Source organism: Nannospalax galili, unplaced genomic scaffold, assembly GCF_000622305.1.
Source record: "Nannospalax galili isolate Female #2095 unplaced genomic scaffold, S.galili_v1.0 scaffold1321, whole genome shotgun sequence".
In the NCBI taxonomy this organism is placed as follows: Eukaryota; Metazoa; Chordata; class Mammalia; order Rodentia; family Spalacidae; genus Nannospalax; species Nannospalax galili.
The window spans coordinates 626093-645920 of record NW_008344566.1 but is presented as its reverse complement, the minus strand read 5'-3'; the positions used below and the strand labels follow the sequence as shown (position 1 = coordinate 645920).

Sequence of the window (19828 nt, the reverse complement as noted above, 5' to 3'; positions counted from 1 at the left end):
TTTTTTTTTTTTTTTTCCTCCCAAAGATGCCAAGAAAAGAATGGCATCCAAAGTTCGGCCTGGGAACGGAACCCTGGGGCAAGAAAGGGGAAAGAAAGAAGTCTATCTGGGCTGCGGCGTCGGGGATACTGGTTATTTGAGGCGGGAGTCGGAGCTTATCTGCACCTGCGATGCAGCCACCCAGGTGGTTACCTCCGCTGGTATCCTGGGAAGTGTAGTCTAGGCAGGGCACCCGCGAGCTTCAGGATGCTAGGAAAACAAAACGGGAGGGCGGGCGAGCGGGCGTGGGATGGGGTGCAGAAGGTCTCAGAGCACACATCTGCGGCACACGATCGCGGAGAAACACGTCTGCCCCGGTGGAGAGCAAAACCTCACCTCCATTCTGCAGATGACTTCCAAAGCTTGGCTTAGAGAAGGAACCAAGCCCGACCCCCCCCCCCCCCATTTTTACCACTGAGGTAGCTTTGTGAAGGGGTAGGACAAGGGATTAAATTGTTTAAATTACACTTATTTATTCATTTTGTGTTTGTGATGTCTGCACGTTTTGGGTGTGCAGAGGACAACTTGTGGGAGACACCTTCCACCACGTGGATCACAAGGATTGAATTCAGGTTGTCAGGGTTGGTGACAAGCGCCTCTACTTACTGAGCCATCTCATCTGCCAGAAATTTTTTTTTTAATCCCCATCACTGGCTGCCATAAGACAGCCTCCTTTGATGCTAAAATTCCTTCCTCCGACTCAACTGTGCCCTACCCCCTCCTTGAATCAGCCTTTCAATTCTGCCTTCATCCCGGACCACAACGCCTTCGGCTCTCAGTGCGTCACCTCAAGCAGTTGCTTCTTTCCTTCGGATGTTCGGACTCATCCATGTTCATCTGCTCCCTTGGTCGCCTCCTGCCTCTCAACTGAGAGTCCTCCCTCCAGAACTGGCTCTAGTAGACTCCTCACTCCAATTTGACACTTGCTTGTGAAGTAGTTCCTCCTTCCAATTTTAGTTTGCCTGACAGACGCTATCTCAGACAGTTTCTTCCCACCCTTGTTTTTTTTTAGGGTGTATATGCCTTTAAGAAAATTAACATAGGTTCCCAAGTGGTAGCCCATGCTTTTTACCCCAACCCTCAGGACACTGAGGCAGGCAGATCTTTCAGGCCAGTTGGTCTATATAGCAAGTTCCAGGCCAGGCAGGGTTACAAGTGAGACCCTGTCGCAAAAACAGAAAGGAAAATTGACAAAGGGACAACCCATGAAGACAGAAAGAGAAAATTACAGAAACATGGAAAGGGAAAGGAGCCCCTCATCTGGGAGATTGGTTCGTCTCTCACCAGCCAAGAATCAAGAATTCCAGCACAACTAATGACTACTTAAGGCCTTCCCCTTTTCCAGGTGTAAACCTGTATCTTTCTAGAAATTTCACCAGAAACCCCTTTTACAGTAAAAGGACATGTCTTATCCCCTGTACAACCCTACTGGGTCCAGGTTTTATTTCACCAGATTAGAATTCCATGCAAGTCAACTCCAGAGCCACTCTGTAATCTCACTTACCAGAAAAGGAGAGAAAAAGGGAGAAAAATCTTAGCAACTCTTTGAGATGTACCTTGAGAGCCACCAGAATGGTATATATGGCTAATGTTAAGTCATGCAATTGTCATTTCCCCCCAGGAAGACTGTACCCTCACTTGGATATATCTTATCTTTCCGTGGATATTCCTTTTTCCTCATGCTTAAAACAATATTAAAATATCCTTAATAAACTCCAACTTTGCTTTATACTGTGGCTTGTCCTGGGCTGGAGAGATGGCTTAAGAGCACTGGCTACTCTTAAGAGCACTGGCTACTCTTGCAGAGGACCTGGGTTCAATTTCCGGCACCTACATGGCAGTAACAACTGTCTGTAACTCCAGTTCCAGGGGAATCCAACACCCTCTTCTCGCCTTCATGGGCATTGCATGATACGGGTGCACTTAAATACCCGTAATACACTCATACACATAAAATAATAAGTAAAAATATTGACTAGTCCTGAAACTTTTTGTGTGTTAAAGCTAAGGATCCAGTTTTATTTACCTAATCTGAGGTTCCTAAAAGATTAAAGGAACCCCCGAGGCTGCTCCTGGTGCCAATATGTTGTCACTTGTTCCCTGCCTGCCACTACTGACACACAGAGAGGGAAAGGTTCATCTAATCCTTCTGTCAGCTGTTTCAGCTGGCAATTTCAGAAGCTCTGATACTCTGCTTAATCCTCTGTCATTAGCCTACAGCTGTGGCCACTGAATCTCCCTAGGGAATGGAGATGCTTTGGCGGCTTTGGCCCATGTGTCCCCATATTTCCCAAGCAGCAGCAGTTTAGGCTTAGAGATACAGGCTGGGGACCTAACCTAAAGAGTTCCTTTCTCAACTACTCATACTACATTTTACATATTCCTCTTTGTCCCTGTCTTCTTTGTTTATTCCAAAATCAATAACCTTTGTTACCTTTGTTGAACTCAGAAACATGATAACTCAAAGTATGGTAGGTACATTGACTTCCAAAAGGCCTCAAAGCAGGCTTAAAAACAATGTATCTCTGACTCCAGGCCCTTGTCTTTTGTCCCCTTCCCCAAATAAGGTTAAGGAAGGGCTTTCTCTGAAGTCCCCTTACTGGCCTAAAGACAGTCACCCCATAAAGGAACTCAGTAGTCATGAGTCCCCTACCTGGAAATCTAATCAACCTAGGAAGGTTAACTCACAGGAAAGGAGGCAGACTTGGTTACCATTACTTTATTCTCTCTTTCCTTCTCCCTCTCATGTATATTTGACACAGGGTCTCATGTAGCCTAGGCTAGCCTCAACTTACTATGTAGTTGAAGATGACTGACTTTATGATCCTCCTGCTCCCACCTCCTGAGTGTTGAGATTACAGGTGTTTGCTACAATACCAGGTTTTATTCAATGGGTGCTGAAGTCAGACTCAGGGCTTTGAGCTTGCTAGGCAAGTACTATGCTAAGTTAACCCCCTCAGCTATGTATATTTCTAAATCCTGCTCTGAGACAACTTTTCTTATCTGAGAGACTGTGTGTATATGAGGTGGTAGAAACTGAACCCCAGGGCATTAGCTAAGCAAGTGTTCCACCTCTGAGCTATATCCCCAGCTCCACTCAAGATTTACCCTGGTGCCTCCCTCATTCATTTCTTCTTCTTTCCTTTTCATCAGTAGTCACCACTCCCTACCTAGGGGTCCTGAGCCCTCACTCCTTACTGCAACTCAGGATTGTATAAAATCCTCATTCACCTGGCCCTTCTTTGAAGTTTACCTTTTGTGGGACTCTGGTATATACATTTAATTAAAAATGGTTTTCCTCCTAGTTATCTACTACCGTTTATCTCATAAACTCAAGTCTTAAGATTTCAGAAAATAAAAAGGGCTTCCCTCCTTTATACCCTGAGTCCTTTCTATTCTGGAGGGACTGGCCTTTGAAATGGAAAAGTCTTCATGGAATTTCCTTTTCCCTGCATTCTGGAAATTGTCCACTTCTGTCACATCATAAACTCCTAGTATACACACACCTCTGCTGTTGCTCTTGTAGTATTGCTAATTTGGAGTACAATGTCCACAAAGCACATAGTGCCAATAATGAATTGCTAGGTACTTTGTCTGTTTTCTGTTGCTGTAACAGAACACCACAAACTGTGTTCTTTATAAAGAGCAGAGGTTTATTTAGCTAATGTCTTCAGAGGCTAGGAAGTTTGAGAAGATGACTCCAGGATCCGGCAGAGAGTATCACTATCACATGGTAACTTAGAGCAAGTGTGCCAGACAGCAAACTTTTATCTTATTTTAGTGTGTGTGTATGTGTGTGAAGAGGCCAAAATAGGGTGCCCAAGTCCCTGGAGCTGGAGTTACTGTTGGGGAAATCAAGCAGTTAAGAGGCCAACCATTCACTCAGAGGGTAGGAGAACTCAGATTTTATTTATGCTGGTGGTGCCCGACGAGCTAGTGCTCTGAAGTTCTGGGCCTAGAATTGCAGCTTTCCACTGGTTTTACAAGGTCCCCCACCTTATTCTTTAACTGTTACAGGATTGCTGGATTTAATTTACAACCTACATGACCACCAGCACATATCCTAAGACCATTGAGGGGAAATTCCTTCTGTGGTCAGGCAATCTAGTGTATTTATAGAGGCAGTTATTGAGGGCAAGGTTTAAAACATTCTTTATAACAAAATTTATCTCAGGCACCTCAGCGAGCAGGATCATGGTATTTCTTTCTCTTTAAAATTTATTATTTTTATTTTATGTGTATAAGTGTTTTGCCTATATGTATGTAAGTGTAAAGCCTGCAGAGGTCAGAAGAGAGAGTTGGATCCCCTGGAACTGGAGTTATAGAAGGTTGTTAGCCATCATGTGGGTGCTGGGAATTGAACCCAGGTTCTCTGGAAAAGCAGCCAGTGCTCTTAATTGCTGAGCCATATCTCCAGCTCCTGGCGTTCCTTTCTTTCTTTTTTGGGGGGAGGTCTTTTTTTGAGACATGGCCCCAGCTGACCTCACTATGTAGACCAGGCTGGTCTTGGACTCACAGAGATCCACCTGCTTCAGCCTCCTGAGTGGTGGAATTAAAAGGGCACACCACCATCCCCAATGGCATTCTTTTCTTTGAGATAACTTGAGGTGTTTTGTTCTCCTTTACAGCTCTTAGAAAACATTTGTGGTTTAACTAACTCCTAGCAAACATTTACTACAAAAGTCATTGGGTCCTAAACTACATAATCTTGATAAAACAATATCAAATGCATCCTAAGAAACACTAAATGTATGGGTATGTATTTTTCCTCCTTTATTACAGGTGACAGTGAACTGCTGAACATGGGTGCGGGGAACTAAATTCAGGTCCCCTGGAAGAGCAATACATACTCAACTGCTGAGCCATCTCTCCAGCCCTGAGAGCAAGTTTCTATAATGAAGCTACTCCTTTAATAACCCACTAACCTATTAATCCATTTATCCATGAGGCCAGAGCTCTCACTGCCCAGTCACTTCCCAAATGTCTCTCAATACTGCTGTATGAGGACCATGTTTCCAATAGACTAGGTCTCGTCTTTTATTCCATTCGTTATGTGAGTTTTCCTGAGGAAACACAAATGAAGTCTCTTCATCCCATATAAGGGACTGAGCAAAGAAACAATTCCATCTGAGTCTAGCTTGGTGAAACCAGTAAGTTTATGGATGTCACTTACAGGAGTGGCAAGGTGGAGGACTGAACTTGCAAGGAGCTGGACTAAAGTGTCCTGGTTTTTATAACCTTGAGGAGGGGTTTTGAGAAACTTGTTACATTCTGAACTTCCTGAGCCTTGTAAGTTTCACTAGCTCTGTCCCACTGGAAAGGAGAAAGTTGTAATTCAGAAGAAACAGATATACAACACTATTCTACCCTAAAGCATATAGTATGTATCTTCCAGAGGAAACACTGGAAGTGCTCAAACATAAAATGCTATTCTCTTGCCAGGCCAACCTAATCTAAGCACTTTGGGTTCAAGGTCCCATCAAGACTGATTTATTTCCTACTACACATCTAAGTACTTGAGATGCTTGGCCTGTGAGGCAGCCTGTCATTCAATAAATAATCGAGCCAGTGTTCCCACAGCCTTGGACTCTTTGGCGCTAGTAGTAGAGAACCTGGATAATAAACAGGTCTTTCTAAATAAATAATTAAAACAGCAATAGGTATTAAAAATGGTTTAGAGGGGATGGAGAGATTACTCAGTGGTTAAGAGCACTGGCTACTCTTGCAGAGGACCCAGGTTTGATTCCCAGCACCCACATGGCTGCTAACAACTATCCATAACTCCAGTTCCAGGGAAATTTGACACCCTCTTCTGACCTCTGTGGGCATTATATGACATAAGTGCACTTATGTAGATGCAGGCAATACATTCATACACATAAAATAAAATAATAAATAAGATAATTTTTAAATGGGTTAGAGAACTACAGAAACCTGTCAGAGGGCAAGAACGGGGTTGCAGAGGAGGAACACTTAAGATGAGGCTGAGGTTTATACCAGAGAGTTTTGGGAAGGAGCTGATGAAAGCTGTCCAGGTAAAAGTTTTTATTTATTTATTTATTTATTTATTTACTTATTTATTTATTTTTGGTCTTTTTGAGACAGGGTCTCCCTGTGACTCCAGCTGGCCTGGAACTCACAATGTAGACCTGGCTGGCCTTGAACTCACAGAGATCTGCCTGTCTCTGCCTCCTGAGTGCTGGGATTAAAGACATGTGCCATCACACCTGGCTCATTTTTATTTTTTAAGAAAATATTGTATTTATTTTTTGTTTTACGTCTATGAGTGTATTACCTGCATGCATGTAAGTGCATGCAATACTCCTCTTGTGTGTCGGATCCCCTGGAACTGGAGTTCCGGACTGGAGTTCGCTGTTATATGGGTGCTGGGAATCCAACTCAGGCCCTCTGCAAGAGCAGCCAGTACTCTTAACTGCTGAGCCGTCTCTCCAGCCCAGTGGATAAAAGTTTTGAAGCAGTCAAAGCAGGTGTGCTGGAGGTGTTGAAGGTCCAGTGTGGCTGAGAGGAAGGGAAGTGACTGTGGAGGAGGTTGGCCTGACTGGGGCAAGTGTCTTCTGCCAGAAACACTCCTATCTGTTGTCTCAGGACCGACACTTGTCTGTCATTTAGGTCTCAGTAAAAAGTCACCCAAACCCTTGTGGTGGTGAGATGGCTCAGCAGGTACAGACACTTGTTAAGTCTGACAACATGAGTTTGATCCCAAGCACCCACTTTGTGGGAGAAACTGATTCCCACAAGTTGTCCTTTGATTTCTACCCACCTGCCATGTGTATACACACACACACACACACACACACACACACACACACACACAAATAAATGAAAAATATTTAAAAAGTCACTACACACACACACACACACACACACACACAAATAAATGAAAAATATTTAAAAAAGTCACTTCCCTAGAGGCTACCCCTTGAATGCTCTGCCTAAAGTAGCCACCTCTACCCTACCAGCTACTCTGTCCAAAGTGCCCACTACCGGCCCAACTCTGATTTATATTTATGGCACTTGCCAGTCTCTGGAATTTTCTTCTTACATACTGCTTATGTGCCCATGGCCCTCAGAGACTGTAAGCTGCACAAACACAGGAACTTGTTCTCTCTCATCTTTTGTACATTTGGTTATCAGAACAGAGGTGATCAATATTGCACGAATGAATGGGAAGACAGGCAATAGTGGGAACAGTTTTTCACTGAAAGTAGACTGCTGGGTGTTCTGTGGAGAGTGGATCAGAAGCAAGCCAGACTGGGAGGGAGGAGAGAGACAAGGATGCTACTTTACTGGTGCAGGAGGGAGATGCATTTCTTTTACAAAAAATATTACACTTTTATTTATTATTGTATGTGCACGTGTGCACAGTGAATGTGTGGAGGTCAGAGGAAAACCCATAGGAGTTGCTTCTCTCCCTCCATCATGTGGGTCCTGGGGATCAAACCTAGGTCATCAGGCTAAAGGGTAGGAGCTTCTACACATTGAGCCAACACAGTCCCAGAGTGCTTTTTCTATATTGACTCTTCCCAACAACCTTTTGAGTTCTATTTGTCAAACAGCAAAATCGCAACAATTTACTTAAAGTTTTTTTGTATGCTTGCTTTGTGTGCATGGAGGCCAGAGGTCAACATTGGGTCTCAGCAAAAATATCTGGTGTTTTCTTTAATTGCTCTCCACCCTATTTATTTAACTTTTTAAAGATTTATTTTTGTTTTATGTGTATGTGTGTATGTGTGGGGGGTGCCCACAGAAGTCAATTCCAGGTTGACTTTGAACTTGCTATATAGCCAAGGATAACCTTGAACTTCAGCTCTCCAACTTCCACCTCCCAAATGGTATGATTATAAGTGTGCTCCACCACCCCTGGTTTATGTAGTACTGTGGATTGAACTCAGGGCTTCATGCATACTAGGCAAGTACTCTACCTACTGAGCTACATCCCTGACCCCCCCAATTTTTTTTTGAGGTTCTCACTATGGCACTACCCAAATTCTTTGACCTCCCACCTTAGCCTCCTGAACATTGGGGATTACTGCTACAGGCATGTGCCAATATGTTTGGCACTTAAAGTTTTGTTGTTTTTTTTGGAGACAGGCTCTCCCCATAGCCCAAGCTGGCCTGGAACTCACTATGTACACCAGGCTAGCCTCAATCTACCTGCCTCTACCTCCTGAGTGCCAGGATTAAAAGTGTGCACCACCACACCCAGTTTTAGCATTTGTGTTTGAGACCAGAACATTCATTGCATGACTAAGCATGAAAATTCTCAACCTGAACTGGACACTGTAACAGCTGCCCTTGGGCTTAAGATATTTTTTCCTTTATGTAAACCATGCCTGAGTCAGAGATCCACCACCATCTCTAACTCCAGGTCCTGGGGATCTAACACCCTCTTTTGGCCTCCTTGGGCACCTACACACATGTTTTATACATTCATACAACACACACATAAATGAAAACAAAAATAAATCTTAAAAAAAAGTATGGTAGCACACACCTTTAATCCCAGCAGTAAGAGGCAGAGACAGGTAGATCTCTGTGAATTGGAGCCAGCCTGGTCTACATAGCAACTTCCAGGCCAGCCAGTGCTACATTATAAAACTCTGTCTCAAACAAAAGAATGCAGAAACAGCAAAAGAAAGTGGTGCAGCAGTTAGCACCCTAATCACCCGGTTCAGCTTTTCTTTAGCATTCAGAATGCCAGGCAAAGGGAGAGAAAATAAAAGTAACTTCTCCCCCAAAGTGGTCTTTGTTATAGGAAACGAAGAAGCTCTGTATGAGGCAGGGAACCATTATTATAACAAAATATCTAAGGTAGGCTGCTTTATAAAGAAGTTTAGTTTAGCTCATGGTTCTGGAGGTATGAGGTCCAAACAGAATGACACAGGCTCTGGCTATAGTGTCCTCCTTGCCTGTATCACACTTGTAGGAGTCTACAAGTATGTCTGTGCCAGCGCACGCTCTCTCTCTCAACACCAGGGCTCATTGGTTAAGAGCATTGACTGCTCTTGCAGAGGATCCGGGTTCGATTCCCAGCACCCACATGGCGGCTACGAACCACTTTAACTCCAGTTCCAGGGGAATCCGAAGCCCTCTTCTGACCTCCAGGGGCAATGCACAACACCGGTGTACTCACAAGCACTCATATGCAGGCAATACACTCATACACATAAAATAAAAATGGTAAAATATTTAAAAAAAAAATAAAGCCAACACCAGGATTCAGTCATGGGGCTCCATCCTGATGATTTATTCTAATCACTTTCCAAAGATCCCACTTCTAACCACCATAGTCAAACTAAATTTCTGCTCTTTTAATACTGATTCAAGACTGGGGATTACGTTCCGGAATCAGTGTAGGGAACAAATCATATTTCAAAGGTCAGGCAATGAAGCCAGTGACTAGGCCAAGCTCACAGAGGAAACTGGTAGTAGAGACAGAATCCGGGTACGTTCCTGCCCAGGGTTAGTTTTTCTACGCATCTGTGCTTTTTTCAAAGCGCCACCTGGCATTGTCTTTCAAAGGGCAGCAAGGAACACTTGCCTCAGAATCCTGTCCACAGATTCGCTAAGGCAGACCCAAGGAATCTGCATTTTTAACAGGCTCCTTATTACCCGCCCCCCCCGCAAGTCTGAATGACTACCGAGCTCCTCTCGACTTCAGCACCAGGCTCAAGCAGCCTGGCCAAAACCTGTAACTGTACGTTCCCTCGGCATCATGGGAAATGTAGTTTCTGCCCTCCTTCCCTCCGTCCTCTTGGCGAGCTCTCCGGAAGGAACCGAGCCAATGCGGAAATTGCCGAGTGCTCCAGGGAGGGCCTTTTCCTGCCCGGGTGCATGCTGGGAAAGGGCAGTTTCCGTTAGCTGGTGAAGGCTGAGGCGCGCCACTGGCCACCTCCCCACGTGAAACAGTTGTAGGAGCATCGCCTCGTCAGGCCGCTGTCTTCCCGCGGCGGAGCGCCCCGGAAACGGCGGGGAACCGGAAGTGGCCCGCGGAAGCTCCAGAGCGAGTCTGGGGATCGGGAATCGGGTGTGAGGCGGCGGGAGCTCTGAGACGACGCCATGTCCCTGATCTGCTCGAGTGAGTGCGGGCTGCAGCGGGCGGCGGGCGGCGGGTGGCGGGAGCGTGCGCGGCCGCTACGGGCCCGGGGTCTGGCGGCAGCGGCCTGGGGCGCCCGGGGGCGGCGCCGCGGCCTGTCAGCCCCCGAGCCGCGGCTCAGCGTGTGGGTGCATTTGCGCAGTGCTGCGCAGTTCGCCCGGCTCCGGAGGAGCACTGACGCAGGGGTCATTGGAAGCCAGCGCCGTAGTACAGCCTGGAGAGGGGCCTGAGCGGAGTGGGGAGCTGGTGCAGGGACAGCTGTTGGTGCAGGAAACCCGAGGATGAGCCCAGGATCCGCCTCTGATTGTGATCTGGGTTCTAGCCTGGGCCTCAGTTTGCCCATGTGCGCAAATGGAGCACATCGCACCGGGTGTTGTTTGGGTAATCGCGCTTGGGGATCCGGGTTTCCTGCAGTTTGCAGAGATCACGCAGGGAGTTGGACACGGGGCTGGAAGCCGGGTGTCTGGCTTCTAGCCTCACGCAGTATGACTAATGAAAACAGTGCACGTTTGTAAAGCCCGTATTGATTTACAACGCACTTCCAAATCGGTGATCTCATTTGATGCTTACAAGAATTGTCTGAAGGGGAAATAAAGATCCTTGATTTACAGAGGAGGAGGGGAGGCGTAGGAAGCATGGTGTACGTCCAGGGATGTCCAGCGAATAAGTGGCGTAGCTAGGTGATGGAGCGCCGTTCTTTGACCCTGGATCCATGCCTTTTCATCCTGCGTCTTTTCGTTGGGTGTTTTATTATGGCAGTCATTCCAGATGTTTTCCCTTCTTACTGTTTGATCACGTTACAGGCTTCTCTTTCCTCCCTAACCAGAACGTTACCATTACTCAATCTAAAGAGGGAAGGGAAGGAGGGACAGGATAAACAGAAAAGGGAATCTTCCACTGAAAAAGTTGCAGCTGAAAAAGTATTTTCATCCCCTCAAGGGTTCCAGTCAGTGAGCCCATGAGATAAACCGATTTTTGACAGTAGCAAAGGAAAGCCATATTTCATTCCATACTTAATTACACCTTCATGGGAGTCCTACAGAATAGGAGACACTGATGAAAGCTTAGAACCTGGAGCTACAGGAAAACCTAGCATCTTGGGCTTCGAGTTGGTGATGCACACGTTACAGGAGGGTGAAGAGAATTAAATTGTGAATAAACACTGTTCTCTGAGGCAATAAAAGTTGTAGAGTAGCCCCCAAAGAGTAGGTGATTTTTGAGGATGGAGGTGGCCTTCACTCATTTGCCAAGGTGAACTAGTCTTTGTTGGTTAAGAGAAGTTGGAGAGGCAGGAGGGCTTGAGAAGGTCAGAGACACCTTGGTTCTGAGCCGGCTTCTGAGGCCTTCCCAGCTTCCATAGTTCAGCATACTCACCACGCCAAGGCTCCACACTTTGGGGTATTGTTTTCTGAACCTCAGTACGCATGCACTCTTTCGCTCTATTCAGATGTTTATCAAGAGCCTACTGGGCTTCTGCATTGTCCTGGAGGTCAGTGACAGAGCTGACCATCTTCTGGGAGTGCTTGGTCTCCTGTCAAGTGCTTAGACTCTTGAACCTTGCTTGGTGCGCAGTATACACTCGAAAAGGTTTATGTATTTGCTTATTTATTTAAAATAATCAGTGCTTGTCAGTGTCACTTTGTGATTTCTCTGCCTGTTTATCTGTCTAGGACTCCAGATGGACAGGTGACAGAGATCTGAGTGATGTGTGTGCTTTCCTGTCGTGTGCCTAGCCAGCCATCTTTGTTCAAAAATGAGACGGGCAGGGCCTGCTGTCCACTCTACACATGCCTGGTACACAGTATTTGGACAGTAATTATTTGTTGACTTTTATTACTGACAGACTAACCAGAGAATCTAGTTAAGTGGCTGGCAGGCATTCAGGGCCAGTACCAAGCTGGCTTGCTAGCAGATACTTGCTTCCTGATAGTTGAGTGTGAGGACATGGGTTTTGGGGGCTGACACAGGTGAAGAGCTCCTTCACCCCTGCTCATTGCTTGCCTTTCTCTGCAGTCTCCAATGAGGTGCCAGAGCACCCCTGCGTGTCCCCGGTCTCTAATCATGTATATGAGAGGCGACTCATTGAGAAGTACATTGCAGAGAACGGCACAGACCCTGTCAACAACCAGCCTCTGTCAGAGGAGCAGCTCATTGACATCAAAGGTGCCTGTCCATGGCTACAGTCCAGGCCCAGCACAGCTCAGCCTTCCAGAGTGGGAGGTGGAGCCTGTCTGCTGGAGATGATGGTGGCTGTGAATGGCTAAAGGGAAGGGGTGGGGGAGGGGAAGAGTCCTCTGGGTTCTGGTTCTTCATACCTGCTTTGCCTCTCTTGGCAGTTGCTCACCCAATTCGGCCCAAGCCTCCCTCTGCCACCAGCATCCCAGCCATTCTGAAAGCCTTGCAGGATGAGTGGGTGAGTTCCTGGAGGAGAATCCATGTCATCCCCACTTGAAGAGAATGCACCTCTGGGCTGAGACTTGGGGATTGAAAAGATGGGGTTTCCCTCCCTCTTTGTTTCTTGAGACATGATCTTGATAATGTAGCCCACACTGCCCTGAAACTTGTTTATTTTGTTTTGTTTTGGAGGTAGGATCTCACTATGTAGCCTTGACTGGCCTGGTCTCACTGTGTAGATCAAGCTGGCCTCAACTAAGAAAGCTCCTCCTGCCTCTGTCTCTGCCTCCCAGGTGCTGGGAGGGATTAAAGGCGGGCGCTACCACATCCAGCTGGAACTTGTGATCCTCCTACTTTAGCCTCTTAAGTGCTAGGATTACAGGTGTAGACCACCAGGCCTGACTCTTTGGGAGAGACACTGGGAATGAACCCAAGGCTCATGTACATGCTGTACCTCTGAGAAGCCCCCTTGTTTCTTACCAGCCTTACTTTTGTGGGGAGCAGGATGGCAACACTAGAGGAGCCTGGTTGGTGGAACTCTCCCACGACTGGATTTCTACTCTTTGCTCTGCTTACTGCCTTTGTGACATGGAGCACATTGCTTAATCTAAGTCTTGATTTTCCTGACTGTGGAACACTAATTCTCTCTGGATTCTATGAAAACTAGAATAAAACTAACATATATGCCTTATATCATTGGGGGACTTTTCTTCCTTACTGAGCACAGCACCTGATGAGGGTGACCAATAAATAGCAACAGCAGTGTTATTGTTTCCTTTCAAAGAGCTGATGGCATTACATCTGTAGTTTGCTGGTAAACAGCAAAGGTGGGAGGGCATGGGAAGGAGCTGGTTCCCACCCCTGTCTGTGCCCAGCATCTGGTGTAGGGTAGGAGCTGAGAGTGTGTGCCTGTGCATTCAGGGGTCACTTGCATGTTGCTCGGGCTCTGTCTGAGCAGTTCAGTTTGGTTTCTGTGTAGGACAGGAGGTGGTGTCCTCTGGGCTGGCCGAGTCTGGCTCTCTTCCAGTGCTCACTGTGGCCTTTCCCTCTCCCAGGATGCCGTCATGCTGCACAGCTTTACTCTGCGCCAGCAGCTGCAGACAACCCGCCAGGAGCTGTCCCATGCTCTGTACCAGCACGATGCCGCCTGCCGTGTCATTGCCCGTCTCACCAAGGAAGTTACTGCTGCTCGAGAAGGTGCCACCTCCTCCCTGCGGTCCCCCACCCCCGGCTGGCCCTGCCTCCGAATGACCCACGTCTAACATTCTCTTTCTTTTTAGCCCTGGCTACCCTGAAACCACAGGCTGGTCTCATTGTGCCTCAGGCTGTGCCGAGCTCTCAGCCGAGCGTTGTGGTGAGTGTCCCCTTTCCTGCCAGCAAATACCTGTCCTTGTGCAGGTCTCTGGTGTTCTGTGCCCCTCTCACCCCTTTCTTGTCTACAGGGGGCAGGAGAGCCCATGGATTTGGGTGAGCTGGTGGGAATGACCCCTGAGATCATTCAGAAGGTGAGCTGTGGGCAGTAGTGGGGAGTATGGGGATTTAGTTGGGACCAGGTTGCCTGTTTGGCCACTTGGGAGCCTTATACCTCCGCTCACTTAGCCTCTCTGTCTCTGTCTCATTTCCCTTGCTTCTGAATAGCATGCTGGTGTCTGTTCACAGGCTTGTTGTGGGAAAGATTTAATTACTGATAAGTGCAACTTTTAGCTCTTGCTATTATTAGAATTCTTTGCCAGTATTAAGCTATTTTATTATAGATTTTATGGGCTTTGCCTACAAGACAAGATAAGAGTTATCTTTGTCTTGAAGATGAAGTATCTGAGTGCAAGTCAGACAGCTGAGAGGAGGCAGAGCTTCTTCCCGACTGCGGTCCAGGGCTCTTTGAACATAGTTTTCATATGTGGGGCTGGACAGTGTGTCTGAGCAGCTCAGCTTGTCCCACCCAGTTAAGCTTCCTAGACCCAGTCCCAGAGCAGTACGCCTGGGTCATGCCTGTCCTTACTGGCTCTGCCATTCATCACTTCACTGACCTTGGCAAGGGACTACTTTTGATGTTTAGTTTCCTCAACTGTAAAATTAGGTCATGGGTACCCACCTCATAATTTTGGGGGAATGGTGTCAGCTTTTAGCATAGACCTTGGCAGACTGTAGGTTCTTGGTGGTGCTTGTGAAAGCAGATGTGACCAGCACCTATCATGTTGTCCTTACAAAATCATTTGGTCACACAAATCATTTGTGTCTTCCTCAGCTTCAAGACAAGGCCACTGTGCTAACCACAGAGCGTAAGAAGGTGAGTCCTTGCCTAGTATGAGCACATGGCTACTTGGGAAGGGGCTAATTGAAGCCTGTGCTCACTGCTGCTCTTCTTGGGGCCTTTTTATTTCCTCAGAGAGGAAAGACTGTGCCTGAGGAGCTGGTGAAGCCAGAAGAGCTGAGCAAATACCGACAGGTGGCATCCCATGTGGTGAGTGGCTGGAGATGGGCCCCTGACTGTTTCTAGGGCAAGGTGGGCTGGCCTGAGGAGCAGGGGAAAGCTGCCCAGGTCTCTCTGAGGTGTCTTGTCTTGGCCACTCTTTTTGTCTAGCCATGTAGTGAGGGGGTTGCTGCATTCAGGCAGAAAGTCAAGCTCATGGATAAGGGATAGAATTCACTCTTGTTCCTGACTGGGGAGGATGGCCAGAGTTGGGGAGTTGTGTGACTCTACATACAGCCTTAATTTAGTTGTGACTGGGTTTGGTGTGTCTCTGTGCAAAGGGCCTGCATAGTGCCAGCATTCCCGGGATCCTTGCCCTGGACCTCTGTCCCTCTGACACTAACAAGATTCTTACTGGTGAGTCTGGGCCAGACCTGACAGGCTGAAAGCAAGGGAAGATGTGAACCCCTTGGTCCTCTGCATGGGTTTGGAGACAGAAAGATGTTCAGCACAGAGATCCTTACAAGCCTAACTAACTTTTCCTTGGATCTTCTCCAGGTGGGGCAGATAAAAATGTTGTTGTGTTTGATAAGAGTTCTGAGCAAATCCTGGCCACCCTCAAGGGCCATACCAAGAAGGTCACCAGTGTGGTGTTTCACCCTTCACAGGTAGGTGTGCTGACAACACCCTTGTCCTTTCCTGAGTCCAGTTCCCGGGCTAATCCCCCATCCCTGGCTGTCTTCTTGGTGAAGTGGGCATTGGTGGGCCTCTGTGCAGGGCCTCCTAAGGCTGCAGCCTTCCAGCCAAGGGAGAAAGGAAATGCAGTTTGACTAAGTGTGTTCACTGAAGTATTTTGCATTAGGAAAAAGAAAGAAACAACCTTACAGTGTTCATATTCACACCACACTACAGACAACAAAGCTCAATGCAGTGCTGTCACTTGTCTTCCCATGATCCTCCAGGGTGAGACTCAGAATTTGATGCTGACTGTTGAAAGTAGTGTGAGTTCAAGTAGATGAGAAGCTGGCTTAGAGGATAAAGGTCCTACTAGAGGAGACTGAGTTCTAGTTTGTGCTGAGTATCTTGTGGCTTGGTGTATGACCAATGTATGACTGCATTGGAGCAATGCTTCCCTCTTATCCTTTCCCTTGGACCTTAGGAAATGGAAAAATAGAGGAATAGAAGGCAAACAAAAAGGAATTCTAATTGCAAGCACTATTTTCCTGTTTATTTGGTATTAGTACTTTTGAGTTTTGGTGTGTTAATAAAAGATTGTGGGAAAGAAATTTAAAGAGGGATGGGGTTGGAGAAATGGTTCAGCATTTAGGTGCACTGGCTGATTTTGCAGAAGACCAGGGTTTGGTTCCCAGTACCCATATGATGGTTAACAACCCACTGTAACTCCGGTTCCAGGGGATCTGATACCCTCTTCTGGCCTCTGTGGGCATTACGTGCATATAGTGCACTTACATACATGCAGGCAAAACACTCATACCCATAAAATAAAAATAAATCATTTTAAAAAATGGTGGTTGCTTTTGAGGTTGTTAATGTCCTAACTAGTCAAAATAATTTGTTAGGGAACCTTAGGAAGTTCTCTGTCTGCCCTAGGTCTTTTGGAAAGTCAACTTAGTCCTGAAATCCAAGTGAGAGGAACATTGCATGACCCAGCAGTCCTTTCCAGACCTAACCTAGCACTGCTCAGACATGTACCATACAGTGGAGCTGCAGGCAACACATTAAGAATTCAGTCCCTCAGCTGCACTGTCCACGTTGCTCCCAGCCCAAAAGTGGGGCAGAAATAGCTTTCTTGTGCAGTTATCCTTTTGACCATGAGTGGCGAGCCTCCTGCCAGGCCTAATGTCTTATCCTTTGAGCAGAATTTACTCTTGGCCCTCTTAGCATCATTGTTTGGATAGATGGTTCCAGGCAGGACAGACTGTTCTAGCTCATCTCTCTCCTCATTTTGATCCTCTGTTTCTTTACTTTCAGGAACTGGTGTTTTCTGCCTCTCCAGATGCCACTATCAGGATATGGTCAGTGCCGACCACCTCTTGTGTACAAGTCGTTCGTGCCCATGAGAGTGCTGTGACAGGCCTCAGCCTCCATGCTACTGGAGACTATCTCCTGAGCTCCTCTGATGACCAGGTGCAGCCCCAACCAGGGCCCTGAAGAGGCAGTTTAGGCTTCTGGGAGAAGGGGCCATCTTGCCAGGGACAGCCAGGTCCCCAGAGTGCTGGAGGGGAGTGTTGCCTCTCTGCCTCGAGAGCTAACTGCCAGGGGCTGCTGAACCATGGTCTCTTGAAGGCCACCAGACCCACTGTCTCACAGGCTTCTTTGTCTTTTCTAGTACTGGGCCTTCTCTGACATCCAGACAGGGCGTGTGCTCACCAAGGTGACAGATGAGACCTCCGGCTGCTGTAAGTGGCCTTGGGGCACTGCGCTCTTTTGTTCACAGTCTGTCATTTATTTAGACATTGGCTTATCTGTTAAAGATAACCTTCAGCACTGGCACCTGTCTAGTGGCCAGTCTTGTGCTGGGCACAGTAAGGAATGAAGAGCAAGTGCCAGTCTTAGCCACTCTCACCCCGTCTGCCGGACTCTGACCATACATCTCTCCTCAGCTCTCACCTGTGCCCAGTTCCACCCTGATGGACTCATTTTTGGAACAGGAACTCTGGATTCCCAGATCAAGATCTGGGACTTGAAGGTAGGACATGCAGGTCCCATCTAGGGTCTGGGGGCAGAAGGAGCTGATAGGTGTCTCTGGCCTCTGGCCCTGGGAGTATCATGAGGCTTGGGAGAGCCTGGTTCTGTGTAGCACGGTGAGTGTGGCTTAGGGGCCCTGGGCTATCTGCTTGCACCAGGGACCTACAGGACACCTCAGAAATAGGAGTTTGGTGAGCCCATCTACCAGAGGGTGACATTTTACTGTCCACCCCACCTGTAGGAGCGCACCAACGTGGCCAACTTCCCTGGCCACTCTGGTCCCATCACCAGCATCGCTTTCTCCGAGAATGGGTACTACTTGGCCACAGCAGCTGATGACTCCTCTGTCAAGCTCTGGGACTTGCGCAAGCTGAAGAACTTCAAGACATTGCAGCTAGACAACAACTTTGAGGTGTGCTTCTCCCCATGCACTTGGTGTTTCTCCTCGCTCGGTGATGATTGCTGAGTTAATGCAGTCTTCCATTTGTCCCCAGTTGTCCCATGTCTGTTGCTCCTGTATGTAATCACCTCTTTCTGGTTGGGCAGGTGAAGTCACTGATCTTTGATCAGAGCGGAACTTATCTGGCCCTTGGGGGCACAGACGTCCAGATCTACATCTGCAAGCAGTGGACGGAGGTTCTTCACTTCACAGGTAGAGGCTGGCTCTGGGCTGTCCCTATGCACCTGCTCTAGAGAGAAGTGGGGAAGCCCAAGGAGGGGATGAAGCTTTGGGCTTGGTTTAGATTTGTTCATCTATTTTGCTTTCTTTGTCTTTGTACTGTCCTGGGGCCTAGAACTTGGGACCTCATGCATGTCAGCAAAGCAGTCTACCTGAGTCCCCTGCTTGCTTGGCTGTAGGTGCTGGTACTAATTATCCTCTCCTAAATTCTGTCATGAGGAACAGGTTGTGTAATTTCTCTGGAGCCTCAGGAAGATGGGAATGGTTATCTCCAGTGAGATTGTAGAGGGGATTACGTGAGCATGCGTACACCATACCTTAGAACAGTGTCTGGTACACAGTGGGGGCTTGCTGCTGTTACTGTTCAACATTGGATCTTGATTTGAGCAGTGAATAAGACAGAACCAGACTTGGCAGTAGTGAAGTTTATAGTCAAGTTGGGAAGGGCAGGTGGAGGGTGACTTAGGAGGGTTTTGTTTTGGTTTGTATGGAGTGGAAAGTCAGGACTTTTTCCACAAAGCAAGTACTCTACCACTGAACTAGCTTGTACTTAATTTAATGACATCTAGATGTAATGAAGAAGAAAAGTTTGAGGCTGTCGCAGGGCACCAGAGAGTTTCTAACGTTTAAATAATCCCATGGCCCTGGGCATTTGCCCTGCATTATGAGAGTTTTAACTTCTTCAGAGTTAGGGATCTTGCTGGGTGTGGTGGCTCACACCTGTAATCCCTACACTTGGGAGGCTGAGGCTGGAGGATCACCTTTAGTTTGGGCCAACTGGGGGAACACAGGAACTTCTCATTGGGGAGCTGGGAGAGCCCCAGGTATGATCCAAAGTCTAGAAGAAGCTTGCCTTGGTTATCAGTTACCGAGTCCTTTGAGGAGGATTGATAGGCTTTTTCTGACCTGGATCCAGCCCTGTGCTCTGGGCCCTGCGCTTGGACCTCCTCGAGCTCGAGCAAACTGATGGACCATGCTAGGGCAGGAGCTAAAACTAAGCTTAGACCAACAGAACACTCAGGCTTCCAGTTGAACTGAAGTGCACTTGCCCAGGCCGTTCTGGTGAGGAGGGGCTTGACATTCCTCTGTTCATTCACCCCGCCAACAAAAAGTGGAGTACCTTTGTTGTGCCAGGTACTGTAGTGCTGGAGATAAGTGGTGAGCAGGGTCCTGCCTTCAGGAGTGTGTCGTACTGTGTAGTCTGACCCATACCAACTGAGGTGGTGCCAGGAGCATGGTGTTCACGGCCATGTTCAACTGTAAAGGAGGAAAGGCTTTCTCACAGCTGCTTCTTGTCTTTCCTCAGAACATAGTGGCCTGACCACTGGAGTGGCCTTTGGGCACCATGCCAAGTTCATCGCTTCAACCGGCATGGACAGGAGCCTCAAGTTCTACAGCCTGTAGGCCCGGTGCCTTCTCGTGGATATTGGGTCTCATCTCAGTAGTGGGATAGAGTTAGGGGTAGGGGGTGGGTGGGGCT

The 19828-nt window shown here is 47.5% G+C and overlaps 1 protein-coding gene across 2 annotated transcripts; it reads left to right on the top strand.

Annotated features, from left to right (window-relative positions):
* The first annotated feature begins 9894 nt into the window (after positions 1-9894).
* Prpf19 (pre-mRNA processing factor 19) lies at positions 9895-19826 on the top strand. Of its 2 annotated transcripts, XM_029567190.1 has the most exons (17): positions 9895-10138; positions 11827-11950; positions 12170-12319; positions 12493-12569; positions 13606-13747; positions 13831-13904; positions 13993-14055; positions 14796-14837; positions 14937-15011; positions 15302-15377; positions 15519-15628; positions 16953-17108; positions 17311-17380; positions 17585-17670; positions 17911-18081; positions 18216-18321; positions 19655-19826. In XM_029567190.1, exons 2-17 carry the CDS (start codon positions 11944-11946, stop codon positions 19750-19752), a joined length of 1503 nt encoding a protein of 500 aa, XP_029423050.1. In that variant the 5' UTR covers positions 9895-10138; positions 11827-11943; the 3' UTR covers positions 19753-19826. The 2 variants fall into 2 exon arrangements, with proteins under 2 accessions (XP_029423050.1, XP_008838944.1); XM_008840722.3 differs by lacking the exon at positions 11827-11950.
* Positions 19827-19828: the final 2 nt, after the last annotated feature.

What these genes read in the sequence shown, in the direction of transcription:
- Prpf19 (XM_008840722.3), top strand. An exon ending in GCAGCTCATTGACATCAAAG is followed by an intron (nt 12,320 to 12,492) that starts GTGCCTGTCCAT and finishes CTCTCTTGGCAG; the next exon opens with TTGCTCACCCAATTCGGCCC. An exon ending in AAGCCTTGCAGGATGAGTGG is followed by an intron (nt 12,570 to 13,605) that starts GTGAGTTCCTGG and finishes TCCCTCTCCCAG; the next exon opens with GATGCCGTCATGCTGCACAG.